The 23660-nt window shown below is 44.6% G+C and overlaps 1 protein-coding gene across 1 annotated transcript in view; it reads right to left on the bottom strand.

Annotated features, from left to right (window-relative positions):
• Window positions 1-23660, bottom strand: part of HSF1 (heat shock transcription factor 1) — a 379429-nt gene that overhangs the window by 99917 nt on the left and 255852 nt on the right. Inside the window, exons 9-10 of the mRNA XM_030220795.1 lie at window positions 21201-21322; window positions 20648-20884 (exon numbers count right to left, since the gene is read on the bottom strand). Coding sequence (XP_030076655.1) covers window positions 20648-20884; window positions 21201-21322 — 359 coding nt within the window. The remainder of the gene's footprint in view (window positions 1-20647; window positions 20885-21200; window positions 21323-23660) is intronic.

The following is a 23660-nucleotide window of genomic DNA, read 5'->3' as shown; positions in this document are numbered from 1 at the left end:
TTTCCTCCTATTTGTTTTAAAAGTATTGCCATGTAATTTTATTGAGTGTCCATCCCCTTGGTCTTTGTACTTTTTGAATGAGTGAAAAAAAAATCGATTCACTTTTACCCATTGTACACCACTCAGGATTTTGTAGACCTCAATCATATCCCCCCCTAAGCCATCTCTTTTCCAAGCTGAAGAGCCCTAACCTCTTTTGCCTTTCCTTATATGGGAGGAGTTCCATCCCCTTTATTACTTTGGTTGCTCTTCTTTGAACTTTTTCTAATTCCATTACATCTTTTTGGAGATATGGCAACCAGAACTGAACGCAATACTCAAGGTGAGATCGCACCATGGACCGATACATAGGCATTATAATATTCTTGGTCTTATTTACCATCCCTTTCCTAAAACTTTCTACCATTCCATTTGCTTTTTGGCCACCACCACACACTGGGCAGAAGATTTCAGCATACTGTCTTCAATGACACCTAGATCTTTTTCTTGGATGCTGACTCCTAAGCTGGACTCTAGCATCAGGTAACTGTGATTTGGATTATTCTTCTAAATGTGCATCACTTTGCATTTGTGCACATTACATTTCATCTGCCAGTTGGATGCCCTGGCCTCCATGAATCAGATATTCTGGGAAGGCTAGATTTGAGTTCAGACCTCCAATTCTTACTCCTGGGGGGAGGGGGAGCGTAGTACAGTGGGGGAAATAAGTATTTGATCCCTTGCTGATTTTGTAAGTTTGCCCACTGACAAAGACATGAGCAGCCCATAATTGAAGGGTAGGTTATTGGTAACAGTGAGAGATAGCACATCACAAATTAAATCCGGAAAATCACATTGTGGAAAGTATATGAATTTATTTGCATTCTGCAGAGGGAAATAAGTATTTGATCCCCCACCAACCAGTAAGAGATCTGGCCCCTACAGACCAGGTAGATGCTCCAAATCAACTCGTTACCTGCATGACAGACAGCTGTCGGCAATGGTCACCTGTATGAAAGACACCTGTCCACAGACTCAGTGAATCAGTCAGACTCTAACCTCTACAAAATGGCCAAGAGCAAGGAGCTGTCTAAGGATGTCAGGGACAAGATCATACACCTGCACAAGGCTGGAATGGGCTACAAAACCATCAGTAAGACGCTGGGCAAGAAGGAGACAACTGTTGGTGCCATAGTAAGAAAATGGAAGAAGTACAAAATGACTGTCAATCGACAAAGATCTGGGGCTCCACGCAAAATCTCACCTCGTGGGTATCCTTGATCATGAGGAAGGTTAGAAATCAGCCTACAACTACAAGGGGGGAACTTGTCAATGATCTCAAGGCAGCTGGGACCACTGTCACCACGAAAACCATTGGTAACACATTACGACATAACGGATTGCAATCCTGCAGTGCCCGCAAGGTCCCCCTGCTCCGGAAGGCACATGTGACGGCCCGTCTGAAGTTTGCCAGTGAACACCTGGATGATGCCGAGAGTGATTGGGAGAAGGTGCTGTGGTCAGATGAGACAAAAATTGAGCTCTTTGGCATGAACTCAACTCACCGTGTTTGGAGGAAGAGAAATGCTGCCTATGACCCAAAGAACACCGTCCCCACTGTCAAGCATGGAGGCGGAAATGTTATGTTTTGGGGGTGTTTCTCTGCTAAGGGCACAGGACTACTTCACCGCATCAATGGGAGAATGGATGGGGCCATGTACCGTACAATTCTGAGTGACAACCTCCTTCCCTCCGCCAGGGCCTTAAAAATGGGTCGTGGCTGGGTCTTCCAGCACGACAATGACCCAAAACATACAGCCAAGGCAACAAAGGAGTGGCTCAGGAAGAAGCACATTAGGGTCATGGAGTGGCCTAGCCAGTCACCAGACCTTAATCCCATTGAAAACTTATGGAGGGAGCTGAAGCTGCGAGTTGCCAAGCGACAGCCGAGAACTCTTAATGATTTAGAGATGATCTGCAAAGAGGAGTGGACCAAAATTCCTCCTGACATGTGTGCAAACCTCATCATCAACTACAGAAGACGTATGACCGCTGTGCTTGCCAACAAGGGTTTTGCCACCAAGTATTAGGTCTTGTTTGCCAGAGGGATCAAATACTTATTTCCCTCTGCAGAATGCAAATAAATTCATATACTTTCCACAATGTGATTTTCCGGATTTAATTTGTGATGTGCTATCTCTCACTGTTACCAATAACCTACCCTTCAATTATGGGCTGCTCATGTCTTTGTCAGTGGGCAAACTTACAAAATCAGCAAGGGATCAAATACTTATTTCCCCCACTGTATGTGGAAACCAGGATGTCTGACCCCTGGACAAAGGGAGCACCACTGATTGGATGGATAAGGGCCAGATCACGGGGCAGAACCTCCAGGGTGCTCAAGGTATTAGCTGACTTGCCAAAAGGGACCACACAAAAAGCAGGTCACAATGAGCCCCTGCCCAATCCCAATAACCAAAACCCACAAGTACTGTCCAGCAAGGTCCTCTCAAATATTGCTGTTTCACCCCTCACCTGGGGATAAAGACTAGTGGAGCTACTAGGGCCATGGTCATGGCTAATGACCATTCCTGGGTGCATGCCACAGACTAGGCAGAGGCCCCAAAGCAAAAGCAGTTGGCTCAGAAGCACCAATAAGTAGGGTGCTCAAAGGCACCCAAGAACAAATCACTCAGGGGACTTGAACCCATGAGGTGACAATTTGTGCCACAGGAACAGGGTGACCACTACACTAGCTCCGAGGACATTGTTCATATCCCTAGCTTCCCATCAAATCTTAGGAGAAGACCACCTTAGGGCTTTCCAGAGGATCCCAGCAGCTGCCTGGAAGGACCCTTCAGGAATTCGTTGGTTCATTATTCGACCCCTCGAACTGAAAACGGGCCCCATCATCAGGTTCCTGTCCACACCAGATGCAACCTTAATGAGAACCATGAACTCAACCTTGGATCCAATTCTTCCATACCAAGATGGGCAAGCAGGGTATGAGTCCTCCATTCTAATGGAACTGCAGGGGGCACCTAATTCTCAACTTTCCCTCAGAAATTCCTCCTCTCTCCTATTCTGTTTAATTTCTTTATGTTCTCCCTTGGCTCAATTCACCTGGGATTAGGCAAACTATTGTTATCTTATGCTGACAACATCCTGCTTCTCCTACCATTAACCTCTTCATGTCAAGACCCAATCTAGTCTGTAACAACTGGGATGAATGCTATTCAAGCATTGGCCTTGGCAAATAAGTTAAAACTGAATGCGGAAAGAACTAAGATCCTGTGGTTCCAGAATCAAGGAGTTATGGTCCCAACTTCAACAACACTGTTTAATGATAAAACCTTTGAAGTCAAATCTGAAACCAGAGTGCTTGGGGTCTTGCTCAAAACTTCTGTTTAAAATGAGACAGCTACCTCTAGTCGGGTCATTTATTCACCAAAAAGCCTTTGCACTGTTGGTCCAAATGCCAGTCCCTACCACACCTGAATTATTGTAATGTCTTATTTTTCAGTATTAAGTGTTAATATCAGAAAACAAAATTGCAAATTATACAGATCGCAGATGCTGCTTGTCTAGTTTTCCATCTGAATTGTTGATTAATGTCTCATTAAGTTTGGTTCAATCTAACAAACAAAAAACAACTGATGTTAGTGCCACTGCTTTACAAGAGGTCTCAGAAAATTTTTAGCTCTTTCTTCCCTGTATTAGGAGTCTCACTATAGAATTCTTTACCTACTGCTATTAGATCAGACAATAGCTAATCCAGCTTCTGGAAGAGGTCAAAATCTTTTCTCTTCCAAAAACTGTTATATAACAAACCATTACTACTGTTGTATCCTTTTCCGTCTACAAGACTATTCACGATGTACCTTTATTACTTTTATATACTCCAATCAGTCTATGTCAAGTCCGCTTAGAATGTAAACCGCACTGAACCCTGAAAAGGGGATTTTAGCGGTATATAAGATTTGATTATAAGGATGAAGCTGACCCCTGTGCTGAGGACTGGGCATTAACAATGACCATCTCAAGCAGTAAAGGTCTCAGGCTGCACAATGACCACTGCTACTACTACTACTACTACACTGAAACCTGTAACACTACAAGAAAAATTCAGAACAATCCCAGTACTCACACTCTCGCTGGTCATGACCCAGGATAACAACAGCAGCATTTTTGCCCTCCCAGTATGGCAAAAACTTCTGCTTGAACAGCTCTGAGAAAGCCTTCAATGAGCGGACTTATTCATTTGAATTGGTTCTACATCTACATATTCTTCATTTATTTTAACATAGACTAAACCCTGATGCAGGCGCTGCGATGCCAAAAAGCGGCCCGTGTTGGGTCTTGAATAAAGCATATTGGTTTGCTCCAATCTTGAAAGCCCTTTGTGTTGTTTCATTTCTTGCCTTGTGCTGTGTACATAGACCCAGCATGAAAACTTAAAAGAAATTCAGGTCTTTATGGAAAGACAATGCAAACTAACCAAGCACGGAGTAACTTTGTGAGACCTCTTCTTACCAGATATCAGTTTTGCTACAGTATTTTGCAACAACTACACTGCTTTTAATTAGGTTTTTTGATGACAGCTCGCATAGGCGCTTATTTCTTGAGATTGCACCTTCAAAGAATATAAACAGGATGGTCAGTCCAAAAGGCAACTACTGAACAGTCAGAGGTCTTTTGTCATAAAGCATACGAGAAAAACTTAAAGATCTCAGTATGTAAACTTTGTAAGAGAGGTGGGAGGGGAGATATGACAGAGATATTTACATACCTCCATGGCCCAATGCACGAGAGGCAGACCTCTTACAACTGAAAGGACGATCTGGAATATTTGTTATACCGCCTTTCACAAGATATATTAAGGTGGTGTACATTATACTGGAAAAAAACGATCACGTTAAACACACAGACAAAAAACATTAAATAACAATAAAATGAATATCAGGATAAGTACATAAAAGACCAAGGGTCCATCGAGACCAGCATCCTGTCCACAACAGCGGCCAATCCAGGCCAAGGGCACCTGGCAAGCTTCCCAAACATACAAACATTCTATACATGTTATTCCTGGAATTGTGGATTTTTCCCAAGTCCATTTAGTAGTGGTTTATGGACTTGTCCTTTAGGAAACCGTCTAACCCCTTTTTAAACTCTGCTAAGCTAACCGCCTTCATCACGTTCTCTGGCAACAAATTCCAGAGTTTAATTATGCGTTGTGTGAAGAAAAAGTTTCTCTGATTTGTTTTAAATTTACTACACTGTAGCTTCATCGCATGCCCCCTAGTCCTGGTATTTTTGGAAAGCGTGAACAGATGCTTCACATCCATCTGTTCCACTCCACTCATTATTTTATATACCTCTATCATGTCTCCCCTCAGCCGTCTCTTCTCCAAGCTGTATATAGCCCTAGCCTCCTTAGTCTTTCTTCATAGGGAAGTCGTCCCATTCCCGCTACCATTTTAGTCACCCTTTGCTGCACCTTTTCCAATTCTACTATATCTTTCTTGAGATGCGGCGACCAGAATTGAACACAATACTCAAGGTGCGGTCGCACCATGGAGTAATACAACAGCATTATAACATCTTCATACATCCTCACACCTGTTTTCCATACCATTCCTAATAATACCCAACATTCTATTCGCTTTCCTAGCCGCAGCAGCACACTGAGCAGAAGGTTTCAGTGTATTATCGACAACGACACCCAGATCCCTTTCTTGGTCCGTAACTCCTAACGTGGAACCTTGCATGATGTAGCTATAATTTGGGTTCTTTTTTCCCACATGCATCACCTTGCACTTGCCCACATTAAACGTCATCGGCCATTTAGCCGCCCAGTCTCGTAAGGTTCACAATCCTGTCGCGAGTTAACGACTTTGAATAACTTTGTGTCATCAGCAAATTTAATTACCTCACTAGTTACTCCCATCTCTAAATCATTTATAAATATATTAAAAAGCAGCTGTCCTAGCACAGACCCCTGAGGAACCCCACTAACTACCCTTCTCCATTGTGAATACTGCCCATTTAACCCAACTCTCTGTTTCCTATCCTTCAACCAGTTTTTAATCCACAATAGGACATTTCCTCCTATCCCATGACCCTCCAATTTCCTCTGTAGCCTTTCATGTGGTACCTTGTCAAACGCCTTTTGAAAATCCAGATACACAGTATCAACCGGCACCCCTTTGTCCACATGTTTGTTTACTCCTTCAAAGAATTGAAGTATATTGGTCAGGCAAGATTTCCCCACAGGATGGGCACAAAAGGTTAAGGTAAAGTACAGGACAACGATTTAAATCTTGGATAATTATATATTGAACAAATAAGGGAAATATTTTATAAGAAGGGAATTTAAAATGGTCTAAGTCATCTGTCTCAGTCAAACAGCAGGTCTTAAGGCCTGCCTTGAATTTCTTATACAAGACTTCTTGCTAAAACCTGTCATTTCTTTCTCTATATCAGCAAAATTCACCCTTTCCTTTCTGAGCACACTACCAGAACCCTCATCCACGCTCTTATCACCTCTCGCTTAAACTATTGCAACTTGCTTCTCACAGGTCTCCCACTTAGCCATCTCTCTCCTCTTCAATCTGTTCAAAATTCTGCTGCACGACTAATATTCCGCCAGGGTCGTTATGCTCATATTAGCCCTCTCCTCAAGTCACTTCACTGGCTTCCTATCCGTTTCCGCATACAGTTCAAACTCCTCTTATTGACCTATAAGTGCGTTCACTCTGTAGCTCCTCAGTGCCTCTCCACTCTCATCGCTCCCTACATTCCTCCCCAGGAACTCCGTTCACTGGGTAAATCTCTGTTATCTGCACCCTTCTTCTCCTCCACCGCTAACTCCAGACTCCGTTCCTTTTATCTTGCTGCACCATATGCCTGGAATAGATTCCTGAGCCAGTACATCAAGCTCCATCTCTGGCCGTCTTCAAATCTAAGCTAAAAGCCCACCTTTTTGATGCTGCTTTTAACTCCTAACCCTTATTCACTTGTTCAGAACCCTTATTTTATCATCCTCACCTTAATATTCCCTTATCTCTTGTTTGTCCTGTTTGTCTGTCCTAATAAGATTGTAAGCTCTGTCGAGCAGGGACTATCTCTTCATGTTCAAGTGTACAGCGCTGCGTACGTCTAGTAGAGCTATAGAAATGGTAAGTAGTAGTAGTAGTAAGTTGCAACACAGCTAAATGTTGCATGACGTGAACTGTCTAGCCATATTGTCTTGTGCAATAAGACATTTTAAAAAATTTGCCTGTGATGATCACAAGTTACAAATAGGTTGGTAAATCAGTAATAATGAATGTAAATAAACTGGAATCCCAGAATATACAACTCTATGAGCAAGAATCAAGATCTCAAATTTAAATTCTGGCTCACACTGGTAACCAGTGTTGCTCTTTCACCAATGATGTTATGTGATCTGATAATTTAGCATAGGATGAAAGTGAAAGGGATAGACTCAGGAGTAATCTAAGGAAATACTTATTCATATTTAAGTTTTTTATTGGAGAAATTCTAAAAAGTCAACTGACAAGCAACGAAAATTTCTAAGAAAATACTACTCTACGGAAAGGGTGGCAGATATGTTTAATAGCCTCCCAGTAAAGGTGGTGGAGACAAAGACTATTTAAATTCAAGAAAGCATGGGACAAGCACAGAGAATCTCTAAGGATAAGAAAGGACAGTAGAGTTTAGTAGCTGGCATAAATGGGAAGTCTGGATAGGCCATACAGTCTCTATTGTCATTCTCTCTGTTTCTGTATTATGAAATTACCCTTATGTGCACAAATTCAACAAAAAAAGTAGGTGGGGGACAAAAGCTTGTTTCAAACTTTTATTGGTCGATGCAATACACAGAACTATCAGGCTATATCTGCACTACTACTACTGATCACTTCTAAAATGCTTCTAAGCATTTGCAATGCTGTACAGCAGCACATACAGACCCTGTTCCACATAGTTTACGTAAGAACGTAAGAATGCCATCTAGCCCAGTATCCTGCTTCCAACAGTAGCCAAGCAAGGTCATGAATATCTGGCAGAATTCCAAAAAGCAGCACAATTCCATGCTACTCACCTTCCACGGATAAGCACCAACTTTCCCCAGGTCCATCTTAATTTATGGATTTCACTTTCAGAAATTAATCCAAACTGTTTTCAAACTGCTTTTACCACATCCTCTGCAAAGAGTTCCAGAGCATAACTATGCAATGAGTGGAAAACATCTATATCTGGAAAAATTAGTTCTTACCTAATAATTTTCTTTCCTTTAGTTCCAAAGGATCAGTCCAGACTAATGGGTTGTGCCCATCCGCCAGCAGGTGAAGATATAAAACACTAACGAGCTGTACCATACAAACACCTGTGAATTAGAACTCAGCCAGTATTTTTTGATAGCTAAGCAGTAGAAAAAGTGACTCATATTAAAATAAATAAATAAATAAAAACCAGCCTCTAAATAATCTAAAGAACATAAAAAAACATGCCCCAGAAACAAGGAACAATATAACTATATACAAACAATTATGCGCAAGAGAGAATAAGGATGGGTTCTGGACTGATCTTTTGGGACTAAGAAAGAAAATTATCAGGTAAGAACTAATTTTTCCTTCCATTATATCAAAGGATCAGTCCTTACTAATGGGATGCAGAAAAGTAATCCTCATTATGGAGGGAATGTGATACACCTGCAGCAAGGACTTTAGCTCCAAAAGAGGCATCTAATCTGGCTACCACATCTAAGCGATAATGCTTGACAAAGGAATGAGAGAAGACCACACAGTGGATCTACAAATTTCCTCCATGACATAGCATGAGATTCTGCCAAAGTTCTTGTAGAATGAGCTTTAAGATGAGCTTTTTCAATCATCTGGCTACTGTAGCTCTTGATGCAGACATATCTTTATGTGGGCATGAAAAGAGAACAAAAAAAGATGATCAGAGCATCTAAAATCATTGATAGATACAAGATAACACACGAGTACTCTCTTAACGACCAAAAGACATAGAGAAGAGTAATCTACAATACAATCATCCCTGGAAAAGGAAGGCAGGAAAACTGGTTTAAATAAAAGGACAAAACAACTTTCGGCAAGAAACAAGGACTTGTGTGAACAGAAACCCTGGCCTCCGAAAAACGGAGAAAGGAATCCATGCAAGAGAAGGTTTGATGTTCAGAAACCCACCTTGCAGAAGAGATAGCAACCAGAAAAAACTGATTTTAATGTCAGACCTTTGATCATAGCTTTCTTAGGAGGTTCAAATGGGGCTTTCTAAACAGCCTTAAGAACAAGAGCAAGATTCCATTCTGGACAGACTTTCCAAAGAGGACGTTGTAAATGATTGACTCCCTTCAGAAAACAGACTATATCTGGATGTACACCAATACTAATTTTCTGTATATGGCCTCTATAACAAGCTAAAGCTGCAACTTGAACTTTAAGGGAATTAACAGCTATTACTTTTTTGAAGAAGGAACGCTAAAATGTGAGGTAAAGAAGCTCACAAAGGGTAAATGCCCCTATCTTTAGACCAACTTTCAAAAGTTCTCCATACTATAGTGTAAGCAGCAGGAGTAGACCGCTTGCGAGCCTGAAGTGTTAATGACTTCTTCAGAGTATCCTTTCTTCCTTAGTCTCACCCTCTCAATAGTCAGGCCGTAAGACCAAAGGGAGAGGGATCCTCCATGAGAATGGGACCTTGATACAACAGTCCTCTTTGCCGAGGAAGACACAGAGGAGATGCGAATTGAATGCACACTAGGTCTGCATACCAAGGATGTCCGGGCCAGTCCAGTGCTACTAGAATTATCAGGCCCTGATGAAGAGAAATGTGATCAATTGTGAAGCGCTGCATATGACTGGTAGCACTATAGAAATGATTTATAGTAGTAGTAGTAGTAGTGATGTAGCACTCTGCCTATCATAGGCCATGGGGAAAATACATAGAGAATCCCGTTTGACGGCCAAGGCTGTACTAGAGCTTGTCTTCTTTTGACAACTGAAGATGCATACTTGAGCATTGTTTGGATGCCATGAGAGACAGAATTGGAACACCCCAGTAAGACATTAATAGGTGGAAAGTTGTCTTCAACAGTTGCCACTTCCTTAGATCCAGAGAGACCCTGCTGAGGTAGTCCATCTGAGTAATCAGGATTACCACTATATGGGATGCTGAAATTAAAGGAATATTCTTCTCTATCCACTGAAAGAGAAGGAGAGCTTCTCTGGCCAGAGAAATGCTCTTGGTTATTCCTTTCCTGTTGTCTGCGAAAACTCGAACTAGCTTCCCTCTCAGATGAGGGGCAAAGGCTAAAAGAGCCTTTCTGACTGCTCTGTTTATAGACCCAAGACGCTTCCGCATCCGACCATTGACCTTGTGCAGTCTGTTGAAGACAATGAGCCCCCCCCCCCCCCCATCTGAACTGAGGACACACCAATTCAGAGAGCGCAATGGAAGCCCTGCTTGAATGTTCGGAGGATGCAGCCACCAGTTTAAGCTCACTCTGGCTTGGTACATCAAAGGTACCAACTCCTGGTATGCTTCAGAGACTGGAGATCAGCAGCTTTTGGTCCCGCGCAAAATAACTTATCTAAGGACATAATTGCTTGTTTTCAGGATTTCAAGCTTAAGGAGCAAGTGCTTAAAGCTGAACGACAAGCCCATGACTTTAAATGGGACTCATATAGCGTGGCTATCTATCATGACTTAGTGTTGTGCTTGTGAGCTCCTATGCCCAGCGAAACACAGATGAGACAACGTGGACCTGAGCTCCGCAAGGCGGCCGAACAATTCCGAGACTTCACCTGGAGCGACCCCTTCCTCCAGGGGTTGAGCCCCAGGCCCCAGGGTCAACAGGACTTCGAGACACCAGCCAAGAGAAGGGGCATGCCAAGAGCATGGTCGGAAGTCAGGCAGAGGTCCACGCAGGCAGCAAACACAGAGATGGTCAGGATTCAGGCAATACTCCAATACACCAGACACAGGAAAACAGAAAACACCACGAACTCCACCGAAGTTGAAGCCGAAGCAAAATGCTGACAGTGTTCTGCTCTTAAATAGGCCTCCCATCAGAGGATCCCTGCCACAGCTGCCAGGCGAGGACTCTCATTGGGCACGCCCATAAGGATAAGCTTCTCAAGATGGCTGCCTCTCAGGAACAGATACAGATGAACCTCTCAAGATGGCTGCCCCTCAGATGAACCTCTCAAGATGGCCGCCACCAGGAGTAGCAAGGTAGGAGTGTAACAGCACCCCCTCCGGAAGACCCTCTCCTCACCAGCTCAATCCAGGTTTAGCAGAATATCGGGTATGGAATTCTCTCACCAGCTTAGGAGCATGGACATTCTTAGTCGGTTCCCAAGAGTTGTCTTCTGGCCCGAAGTGCTTCCAGGAGAGTAGATACAAAAGCTGTCTCCCCCAACGTTTAGAGTCCAGTATCTCCTCTACCTCGTACTCAGGATCGGGCTCTGCTTCAGGAATCGCCTCCTTACTACGGTCCAGGTGCCATCTGGAGGAGAGGAAGGGTTTTAAGAGAGACACATGAAAAGCATTATGTATCTTAAGGTTTCGGGGTAACCGGAGTCGATAATTGATGGACCCTACTCGGGACAAAACCGAGAATGGCCCAATGAATCTGGGAGCAAATTTGAAGGATGGCAACCGAAGCCTCTGATGTCTAGTGCTAAGCCATACCTTCTGCCCTGGCTGGAAAATAGAAGCCGCTCGTCTCCTCTGGTCAAAAGACCGTTTCGCCCGAACTGCGGCTTGCTGAAGATGCTCCTGAACATCTCTCCACGTGTCCCGGAAAGTAGCAAGAGTTGGTTGAAGTTGTGGAACCACTTGAGTGACAGGAACAGGTGAAGGCAAACGTGGATTACATCCAAATACAACACAAAATGGAGAGGTCTGAGAGGCGGAATGAACACTGTTATTATAGGCGAATTCGGCCCAGGGCAGTACAGTAGCCCAGTCATCTTGGCGATGGTAAATGTAGGCTCGCAGAAAATTCTTGAGGGTCTGGTTCACCCTTTCTGCCATCCTGTTAGTTTGTGGATGATATGCTGATGAGAATAGCGTTGTGATACCAAAAGCAGTGCAAAGTGCTCTCCAAAACCGGGATGTGAACTGGGAACCCCTGTCGCTAACAGTCCACTGGGGTAATCCATGCAGGCAAAAGATGTGGCAGATGAAACTGGTGGCAAGGATGGAAGCCGTGGGTAGCGCTTTCATGGGTACAAAATGAGCCATCCGAGAGAACCGGTCGATCACCACCCAGATGACCGTGTTCCCATGGGAAGCTGGCAGGTCAATGATAAAATCCATCGATATCTCTTGCCAAGGCTGCTACTACTACTACTTGACATTTCTATAGTGCTACTAGGGTTACGCAGCGCTGTACATTTTAACAAATAGGACAGTCCCTGCTCAAAGGAGCTTACAATCTAAAGGGCGACATGACAAGTTGGGCAGTCTAGATTTCTTGAATAGTGGTTAGATGCCAAAGGCGACATTGAAGAAATGGGCTTTGAGCAAGGATTTGAAGATGGGCAGGGAGGGGGCCTGGCGTATGGGCTCAGGGAGTTTATTCCAAGCATGGGGTGAGGCGAGGCAGAAAGGGCAGAGCCTGGAGTTGGCGGTGGTGGAGAAGGGTACTGAAAGGAGGGATTTGTCTTGAGAGCGGAGGTTACGGGTAGGAACGTAAGGGGAGATGAGGGTAGAGAGGTAAGGAGGGGCTGCGGATCGAGTGCATTTGTAGGTTAGAAGGAGAAGCTTGAACTGTATGCGGTACCTGATTGGAAGCCAGTGAAGTGATTTGAGGAGAGGGGTGATGTGAGTATATCGGTCCAGGCGGAAGGTAAGACGTGCAGCAGAGTTCTGAATGGACTGAAGGGGGGATAGGTGGCAAAGTGGGAGGCCAGTGAGGAGTAGGTTGCAGTAGTCAAGGCGAGAGGTAATGAGAGAGTGGATGATAATTCGGGTGGTGTGCTCAGAGAGGAAAGGGTGAATTTTGCTAATGTTGTAGAGGAAGAAGCGACAAGTCTTGCCTATCTGCTGGATATGCGCAGAGAAGGAGAGGGAGGAGTCGAAGATGACTCCAAGGTTGCGGGCAGATGAGACGGGGTGTTGTCAACTGAGATAGAGAGTGGAGGGAGAGGAGAAGTGGGTTTGGGTGGGAAGACGATAAGCTCGGTCTTGGCCATGTTCAGCTTCAGGTGGCGGTTGGACATCCAGGCAGCAATGTTGGACAAGCAGGCCGATACTTTGGCCTGGGTTTCCATAGTGATGTCTGATGTGAAGAAGTAAAGCTGGGTGTCATCAGCATAAAGATGATACTAGAAACCATGAGATGAGATCAGCGATCCCAGAGAAGAGGTGTAGATTGAAAAAAGAAGGGGTCCAAGGATAGATCCTTGAGGAACTCCAACAGAGAGCGGGATGGGGGTGGAGGAAGATCCATGAGAGTGTACTCTGAAGGTACGATAGGAGAGATAAGAGGAGAACCAGGAGAGGACAGAGCCCTGGAACCCAAATGAGGACAGTGTGGCAAGAAGTAAACTGTGATTGACAGTGTCAAAAGCGGCAGATAGGTCGAGGAGGATGAGGATGGAGTAGTGACCTTTGGATTTGGCAAGGAACAGGTCATTGCAGACTTTAGATAGTGCCGTTTCTGTCGAGTGTAGGGGGCGAAAGCCGGATTGAAGCAGATCGAGGATGGCATGAGAGGAGAGAAAATCAAGGCAACAGCTGTGAACGGCACGTTCAAGTATCTTGTCGAGGAAGGGTAGGAGAGAAATGGGGCAGTAGTTGGAGGGACAGGTAGGGGGTCAAGTGATGGTTTTTTGAGCAGAGGTGTGACTACAGCATGCTTGAAGGTGTCAGGGACAGTTGAAGTAGAGAGAGAGAGGTTGAGGATATGACAGATGGGGGGGGGGGGGGGGGGGGACAGTAGGAGAGATGGTGTTAAGTTGGTGGGGATGGGGTCCGAGGAACAGGTGGTGCATTTCGAGGAGGAAAGAAGATGGGCGATTTCCTCTTCGGTGATATCAGGAAAAGAGGAGACGGAAGCATGAGTTGGTTGGTTGAGGGAGTGGGCTATAGGGTGAAGAGGAGGAGATGGTTTGGTGGTGAATTCGAGGTTGATCTTCTGCACCTTGTCGCGGAAGTAGTCAGCCAGTGATTGAGGAAAGAGTTAGGGGAGGTGGGAGCGGAGGGCACTTTGAGGAGGGAGTTAAGGGTGGCGAAGAGACGACGAGGGTTAGAGCTGAGGGAATAAATCAATTGGGTGTAACAGTCCTGTTTGGCGAGGAATAGGGAGGACTGGAAGGAGGATAGCATGAATTTGTAGTGAATGAAATCAGTATGGGTGTGAGACTTCCTCCAGAGGCATTCAGCCGATCGAGCACAGGAGCGAAGGTATCGGGTGCAAGGGATCAGCCAGGTTATAAAATCCTTTACTGTTGGTATTACACGCCCCAACGCCTGGCTAAAATGTTTCATTTGGGGTCAGCTAAGTACTGGCGCCAATGTGGCCAGATTGGGGATATGTTTCATATTTGGTGGTCGTGTCCTCAAGCACAAGAATTTTGGACTATGATCTTGCAGTTTGTTATAGTGTTACTAAAGCTACTTATCCTATGCAAATGGACTATTGTCTTTTACACTTTAAGCCAACAGGGGTAAAGGAGCAGATTCATCGTTTGGTTGGACAAATTTTGGTGGCCAGCTGACTCTTCCTGGCCTCCGGGCGGTCTTGCACAAGTTAGACTATATCCATCTGATGTCTAAATTAACTGTGTTGCGAACTGGTTCGGTTTTGAAATACCATCGAATTTGGGACCCATATGTGCAATGGTCTGCTAGCCATGATCCTTCACTGATTAATTGCATAATAACCCTACTCTGTGATAACTGTTTTTTTTTTTGGTTTTTTTTGCGGGGGGGGGGGGGGGGGGGGGGGGGTTAGGAGCGACAAGCTGTACATCAGTGTTTGTTTAGATTTTCTTTCAATGATTGTATTATGGATGATATGATACATGCTGTTATTTACAAGTTATATTTGTCTTAATAAAGTTTATTAAAACCAAAAAAGAAAACAAAAACAAAACAACGCTACACAGGGAACGTGTATCCACCAACTGGAGAAAGAGAATACTGGCAGAGTTCTAATGCACAAGGTGCTTGTACGGCACAACTCGTTCTCTATCTCCACTTGCTAGCGGATGAGTACAACCCATTAGTCAGGACTGATCCTTTGGTGACATAATAGAAATAAGCATTACCGTGTAACTTTATGGTATGTCCTCTAGACTTTGTACTTTTTGAAAAACAATTCCTGTTCCACTCCACTCGTGATTTTCTAGACCTCTATCATATCTGGATTTTCAAAAGGCGTTTGATAAGGTACCTCATGAAAGGCTACAGAGGAAATTGGAGGGTCATGGGATAGGAGGAAATGTCCTATTGTGGATTAAAAACTGGTTGAAGGATAGGAAACAGAGAGTGGGGTTAAATGGACAGTATTCACAATGGAGAAGGGTAGTTAGTGGGGTTCCTCAGGGGTCTGTGCTAGGACCGCTGCTTTTTAATATATTTATAAATGATTTAGAGATGGGAGTAACTAGCGAGGTAATTAAATTTGCTGATGACACAAAGTTATTCAAAGTCGTGAACTTGCGACAGGATTGTGAAAAATTACAGAAGGACCTTACGACACTGGGAGATTGTGCGGCTAGATGGCAGATGACGTTTAATGTGAGCAAGTGCAAGGTGATGCATGTGGGAAAAAAGAACCCAAATTATAGCTACGTCATGCAAGGTTCCACGTTAGGAGTTACGGACCAAGAAAGGGATCTGGGTGTCGTTGTCGATAATACACTGAAACCTTCTGCTCAGTGTGCTGCTGCGGCTCGGAAAGCGAATAGAATGTTGGGTATTATTAGGAAAGGTATGGAAAACAGGTGTGAGGATGTTATAATGCTGTTATATCGCTCCATGGTACGACCGCACCTTGAGTATTGTGTTCAATTCTGGTCGCCGCATTTCAAGAAAGATATAGTGGAATTGGAAAAGGTGCAGCGAAGGGCGACTAAAATGATAGCGGGGATGGGACAACTTCCCTATGAAGAAAGACTAAGGAGGCTAGGGCTTTTCAGCTTGGAGAAGAGACGGCTGAGGGGAGACATGATAGAGGTATATGAAATAATGAGTGGAGTGGAACGGATGGATGTGAAGCTTCTGTTCACGCTTTCCAAAAATACTAGGACTAGGGGGCATGCGATGAAACTACAGTGTAGTAAATTTAAAACAAATCTGAGAAAATTTTTCTTCACCCAACAGGTAATTAAACTCTGGAATTCATTGCCAGAGAACGTGAAGGCAGTTAGCTTGGCAGAGTTTAAAAAAGGGTTAGACGGTTTCCTAAAGGACAAGTCCATAAACCACTACTAAATGGACTTGGGAAAAATCCACAATTCTAGGAATAACATGTATAGAATGTTTGTACGTTTGGGAAGCTTGCCAGGTGCCCTTGGCCTGGATTGGCCGCTGTCATGGACAGGATGCTGGGCTCGATGGACCCTTGGTCTTTTCCCAGTGTGGCATTACTTATGTACTTATATCCCTTCTCAGCTCGCTCTTTTCCAAGCTGAAGAGCCCTAACATCTTAGCCTTTCCTCATATGAGAGTTCTTTTATCTCCTTAATTATTTTGGTAGCCCTTCCATTTCCAATTCTATTTTTTTCTGAGATGCAGTAACCACAGTTGCACAGAACACTCAAGGCAATGTCACACCATGGAGCAATACAGAGGCATTATAATGTTTGTCTTTTTTTTTTAACTACTTTCCTAAGTACTCCAAAAATTCTGTTTCCTTCTTTGGCAACTGCACAATGAACAAAAGATTAACATTGTCCATGATGACATCTAGATATTTTTCCTAGGTGGTGACTCCTAACATGGAACCTAGCATCATTTATCTATAAATCCGAGTTATTCTTCTCAGTGTGCTTTATCTTGCACTTGCCCACATTAAATTTCATCTGTCAACTGGAGCATACTCTTCCAGTCTCATAAGGTCCTCCTGCAATTTTTCAGATTCTGCAGGAAATTTTACAACTTTGAACAGTTTTGTGTCTTCTGCAAATCTGTTCACCTCACTCATCATTCCCACTTCTAGATCATATAGAAAAATGTTTAAAAGCATCAGTCTCAGTACAGATCCCTGTGGCACCATTATACCTCACCCGTTTTCTGGGTTTTTTTTTTAACCAGTTCCCAATCCACAACAGAACATTGCCTCTTACCCAGGGTTGTGTGTGTGATGTGTGCGTGTGGGAGGGTGGGGTTTTTTTTTTTTTACACAAACATACACGAGAAACAAAAATCAGGGGACTAAGTTATAGAGAAGCAATCAAGATGTAAAAGCAACCACAAATAGGTGGCTTCCAATTGTTGCAGTTGCTAGGTCTTGCACATCTAATGCGTCCGACTGCAACAATTACAAATAGGTGAGTTTTTTAGTCTGGCTTTGAATATCACCAGAGGAGGAGAATGAGACACCAACTCATAATGCCTATTCCATGCAAATGGCACAGCAAGGCTGTCTTCAGTTAGCAACTGAAAAAGGCACAGATAACAGCTGCCTTGCCAGAGGAATGGAGCTCAAGAGGAAGAGCGTAGATAGAGAAGAGATTATATGATGAGCTGCAGACTGAATGCATTTTGGAGTTAGAGAAGTCTAAGTGAATGCAGAAACAAATAGGTAAGCAATTATTTGAGAGGAGTTAAATGTAGGAACATTAATCACGGAGACTCACTGAAAGTGTCATACTTTGGGGCTTTTTGATGGAATAAGGAGGATCCATGCAGTGCTGGCTATGGCGAAACTGGGGACTTTCATGCTTTGTGATGTGTATTGTTGCCTTACTAACACTTTTCCTCCTTGAGTGTATTTCCCTTAATTGGCCAGCAGGTGGTGCCTGTCCTCTGCATGATAGCTGTAGACAGTGGTGTGCTGGTAAATGTTTAACAGGCTCTCTCCCCAGCCCACCTCTGCATCCCCCTCAAAATTGCAGAGTTGGCAATAGCCAGGGAGAGAGCCTGGGGAGGGGGGGGGGGGGGGGGCAATGCACTACTCTCTCCAGGGGAAAAAAAAAGATCCCAGGTTCCAATCTAATTCATATTTAATGTGGGATAAAATGCCATAAGTAAATAAATATAAACTTTTAACGCTGAGCACCTGATTCTCAAAGTAGACATATTCCAAACACTATAATGAAAATAAAATGATTTTTTTCTACCTTTGTTGTCTGGTGACTTTGTTTTTCTGATCATGTTGGCCCAGTATCTGATTCTGCTGCTTTCTGTCCTCTTAACTCTGTTTCCAGGGCTTCCTTTCCATTTATTTCTTTACTTTCCTCCTTTCTTCTTCATTTCTTGCCCTACATCCATAAGTAAAAGCTGGGTCCTCCGCAGACTTGACTGTCCAGTGGATCCAGCTTCTGCCTATTTTCTCCATCCCTGTGCAGTTATTCTCCTCTCTTCCTTCCCCCTCCATGTCCAGCATTTCTTCTCTCTCCCTTCCCTCTCCTCCATCCATGTCCAGCATTTTCCCCACCCCCCTCCATCCATATCCAGTATTTCTCCTCTCTCCCCTCCATTCATATTCATCTCACTTCCCTTCCCTCCATGTCCAGCATTTCTTCTCTCCCTTCCCCTCCAGTCATGTGCATCTCCTTCCTGTCTTCCCTTCCATCCCCTCCATCCATGTCCAGCAATCTCCTCTCCTCTGCCCTCCATCCATACCCAGCAATTCTCTTCTCTCCCCTGCCCCCCTCCATCCATCCATCCCCAGCAATTCTCTTCTCTCCCCTGCCCCTCCATCCATCCATCTCCAGCAATTCTCTTCTCTCCTTGCTCCCCTCCATCCATCCATCCCAGCAATTCTCTTCTCTCTCCCCTGCCCCCCTCCGTCCATCCATATCCAGCAATTCTCTTTTCTCTCCCTGCCCCCTCCATCCATCCATACCCAGCGATTCTCCTCTCTCCCCTGCCCTCCTCTCCCGCTCCCGTCCATGTCCAGCGATTCTCCTTCACCCCCATCCTGCCCTCCCATTCATATCCACCTGCCCGCCCTCTTCTCCCCCCAACATCCCCCTTTTTCTTCCTGCCACTGTGCCGCCCTGCGGGGTTTAAATCTCTTTTATTACCTCCGTCGAAGCAGCCGCATCATTGAAAGCCCTGCCCGTCTCTAGCCTTCCTTTCGTGAGTTCGTTCCCTCAGAGTCCCACCCGTGCGGAAAGAGGAAATGATGTCAGAAGGCGCAACTCTGAGGGAATGAACTCATGAAGGGAAGGCTAGAAACAGGCAGGGCTTTCAATGACACGGCCGTGTCGACGGAGGTAATAAAAAAGATTTAACCCCCCCCCCCCCCCCCCCACCACAGGATGGCACAGGGTGGGCGCAGGCAAACATGGGCTGTGGGAGGTGAGGTAAGCATGGCTTGTGGCACCCTCCTGCCATGCTTGCCTCGTTTACTGGAGCCGGCTCGCCGTGCAGAACAACCAGCTCGCAAGATCTTTAAAAATTTAACAACCGGCTCTTGCGAGCCGCCTCCAGCACACCACTGGCTGTAGCAGAAATCTATTTTCTTTATAGCTTCTCTTCTTCAAACAGGAAAACCCCTGAGGAGAAAAGTAACCTGCAGTGCAACTGGCCAAACACCCTTACTGCTAATGTTCTGTGTCCTGATTTGCCCTGAAGCCAAAAACCTAGCCCAGAATATGCTAGAACTCCCCAGTCTCAGTTGGGAGTGTGGAGGGAATAGACCTCTGCACTGAGGCCCTGTTCGAATCTTGCAAGATTTTTCCTGACCTCCCTAGGTACTACTTAGGTAGTAAAGAAGTGTTTAGTTAGCTTTAATACTAAGTCCTTGCTATTTTAACTGTTACTGTTTGCTGCTTACCACTTAACCACTTTTACCCTTCACAGTTCTACGTTTTTGATAATAAACCTACTAGCTCTGTTCACCTGAACTAATAATCCTGGCAGTTTGTGTTGTCTGTCAGTTAGTGATTTTCTGGGGAACTGTGGGACCCCTAGAATTATGGCCCCATTGTCCCTAGAAATCACCAGGGAAATAACTTGTGGGTGGGAGACTTGCCCAGAGGCAAGCAAAACCCAGCAGGTTGATGGCGGGGTATGCCAGTATAGGCGCATGTGCGCAGGCGGGCCTGGACAGTGCTGGGTAGGACCCTCCCAGTGGCCAACCCAGGTGGGTCCTAGAGGTACTGCTCAGGCATTACGTGACAGTGGCTCCATGGGAACTCATGCTTTGCTAAAGCTAAGTGAGAATTGCTCCATATTGGCGCCGCCGGATGTCGTCACCCACCTGCGTGACTGATTATTCCGCATGTTGAGAAAAACATTAATCAGTCTTTTCCCAACCATCAGGTACAGTGTAAAAAGGACAAACTCTCCGCAGAAATAGTTATGCACCAGCAGCAAGACAACACCAAATTAAGGTGCACATCATCCAAGAGAGTCAAAAGAATCAAATCCTTATTGATAGAAAAACCACACCTCTGGTACAATGTGTTTGGTGATGCACACAAAAGGAATTGCACCTCTGGACAATGCTTACTTGTCAAGGCAGGCGACACTGAGGCACTTTTCTTGGGGCTGTTTGATACCTTCACTGGAACCGATGCTGGCAGCTGTGGTAGTGTTGGGATCACTTTGCTGCAAGATAGAGTCAATGAAGGTGGAGGGAGATAATGGGGTGTCCACACAGGAAGGGTCCACTGGACTCACCTCCTCAGTTTCTGGACTGCAGGATGGGCTGGGGGGCTCCTCTTTTATACGGATCATGGGACTAGTTCTGAAATAAACAGATAAGTCAATGTCTCAGTCCTAAAATCACAATATTAACACTGACCCACATAAGCCCAGATATTGGCGTTACAATCTTTGACGAATTTCTGTTCCATTAATTCAGCTCTCAGTCTGGAGCACAGGCTATATCATTTGAGTTTCAGGCTCCAGACACAACAGGGTTTATCAAATATTGAAGGTTTCATTCTATTAACTCTATATATTACTGGCAGTGCCTGAAAACACTGACCAGCTGTTACTTTCTTGATAGATCACTTGTACTAATGGCAGAAATACCCAAAGTCTCAAATGATGTGGTATACCTCTCATCTAAACTGCGACTGGGCGAGACCGAAGGACTAGACTGGGTGAATTCTGTGACATCGGAGATGATAGGACCAGAGTTGACAGAAGAATCTGGGGAGTAGAGGTTGGTGCCCACATACTCTGGAGAAGAGGTCTGAAACAAGGAAAACAAAGTCAGTGCAGAAGGATATGGTGCAATAAAACCTCTCCTCTCAAACTATTCATTGCGTAGCCAGGTCAACAGTATACAGGTTAAGCTGTCAATAATGATGTTAGCACTGCTTAACAGCATCCCCTGGAATTTCCTCATCAAGATACACTATCCCCTCACACCCAGATCAGCCAGTGCACTTTGCTCCTGTCCTATAGCACCCCAAGACACACACAAGCAGAATAGGTGCTTACCATGTATAGATATACACCTTGCACATGCAAGAGGGGAGCAGACTGTATATACTCATCGTATATATTGATATAGATGTTTAAATACTTAAAAAGGTATTAATATGCAAACCAATGTTTTTCAGAGGCAGGGAACCAATAGAGCTAGAGCTCATGAGTTGGTGTGAAGAGGAAACCGCTTGCTCGACATACTTTCCAACTTCCCTCCATGCTACAAAGAGGGTGAGGGAGTAAGCTCCACCCATCTTGATTTGACATCAGACACCCACGGGCTTATTACCACTGCGCCTATTGGTGCGCTGCCTAAGGCGCAAGCCAAAGGCGCTCACCTTAGTGCATGCCTTTGTCACGGTTTGGATTGGGAGCACAGGTTTTGCTCAGATTTAATTTGGAGACTTTCAATGATCGAGAAACTTGTCCACCCTTAGGAACAGGTATTTCTTTGGGTACTGCTCCATTTGGGTGAGTTAATGCTCCAAGAATCTCTCCTTCACATTATATTTTTTATTATGTATTAGTTTTAGAGTACATAAGATCCTTCTACTCATATATCTCACTGAATACTTAAATTACTCTGGTTTGCGATTCGTCTCATTTGAAGGTTGAAACAGAATTGAAAGTATTAGGGATCATGATTGATAAGCATTTGTTATTGGAAAAACATTGCCAGTTAGTAGTTAAAAGGTTTTTAGTGTACTTAAAAAATTAAGGCAAGTACATCATTGTTTTAGTAATAATTTTAGATTGTTACTACAATCCTTTATTTTATCACAAATTGATTATTGAAATGTGCTATATGTAGGCTTAAAGGAAGAGATTACAGACTGTGAAAAATGTAGCAGCCAGACTGATTTTATCTAAATGTAAGTATGAGAGATGAACAGCTTTGTATATTACACTGTACTGGCTTCTGGTAGAGGCAAGAGGGATTTTTAAACTTTGCAAGATGATCTATTTGTTTTTGTATGGAAATATGACAGGTTATTTAAATTGGTGGATTTTACTACATAAAATTAGGAATAGATTAGCAGGTAAAGTGAATGATACATACCTGTTGCAGGTGTTCTCCGAGGACAGCAGGCTGATTGTTCTCACGACTGGGTTGACGTCCACGGCAGCCCCCACCAACCGGAACAAAAACTTCGCGGACGGTCCCGCACGCAGGGCACGCCCACCGCGCATGCGCAGCCGTCTTCCCGCCCATGCGCGACCGTTCCCGCTCAGTTGAATGACAAGCAAAAGAATGAGGAAAAACGCAACTCCAAAGGGGAGGAGGGAGGGTAGGTGAGAACAATCAGCCTGCTGTCCTCGGAGAACACCTGCTACAGGTATGTATCATTCGCTTTCCTTCGAGGACAAGCAGGCTGCTTGTTCTCACGACTGGGGTATCCCTAGCTCTCAGGCTCACTCAAAACAAGAACCCAGGTCAATTGAACCTTGCAACGGGAAGGGCATAACAGAAATTGACCTACGAAGAACAACTAACTGAGAGTTCAGCCTGACCAGAATAAATTCGGGTCCTGGAGGGTGGAGTTGGATTCAAGCCCCAAACAGATTCTGCAGCACCGACTGCCCGAACCGACTGTTGCGTCGGGTATCCTGCTGTAGGCAGTAATGAGATGTGAATGTGTGGACAGATGACCACGACGCAGCTTTGCAAATCTCTTCAATAGTGGCTGACTTCAAGTGGGCCACCAACGCTGCCATGGCTCTAACACTATGAGCCGTGACATGACCCTCAAGAGCCAGCCCAGCCTGGGCATAAGTGAAGGAAATGCAATCTGCTAGCCAATTGGATATGATGCATTTCCAGACAGCGACCCCTTTCCTATTGGGGTCGAAAGAAACAAACAATTGGGCGGACTGTCTGTGGGGCTGTGTCCGCTCCAAATAGAAGGCCCAACGCTCGCTTGCAGTCCAATGTGTGCAACTGACGTTCAGCAGGGCGGGTATGCGGTCTGGGAAAGAACGTTGGCAAGACAATTGACTGGTTAAGATGGAACTCCGACACCACCTTTGGCAGGAACTTTGGGTGGGTACGGAGCACTACTCTGTTGTGATGAAATTTGGTATAG

Source organism: Microcaecilia unicolor, chromosome 1 (assembly GCF_901765095.1).
Source record: "Microcaecilia unicolor chromosome 1, aMicUni1.1, whole genome shotgun sequence".
Taxonomy (NCBI): Eukaryota; Metazoa; Chordata; class Amphibia; order Gymnophiona; family Siphonopidae; genus Microcaecilia; species Microcaecilia unicolor.
The sequence above is the reverse complement of the archived record's forward strand: the minus strand, read 5'-3'. Positions and strand labels throughout refer to the sequence as shown.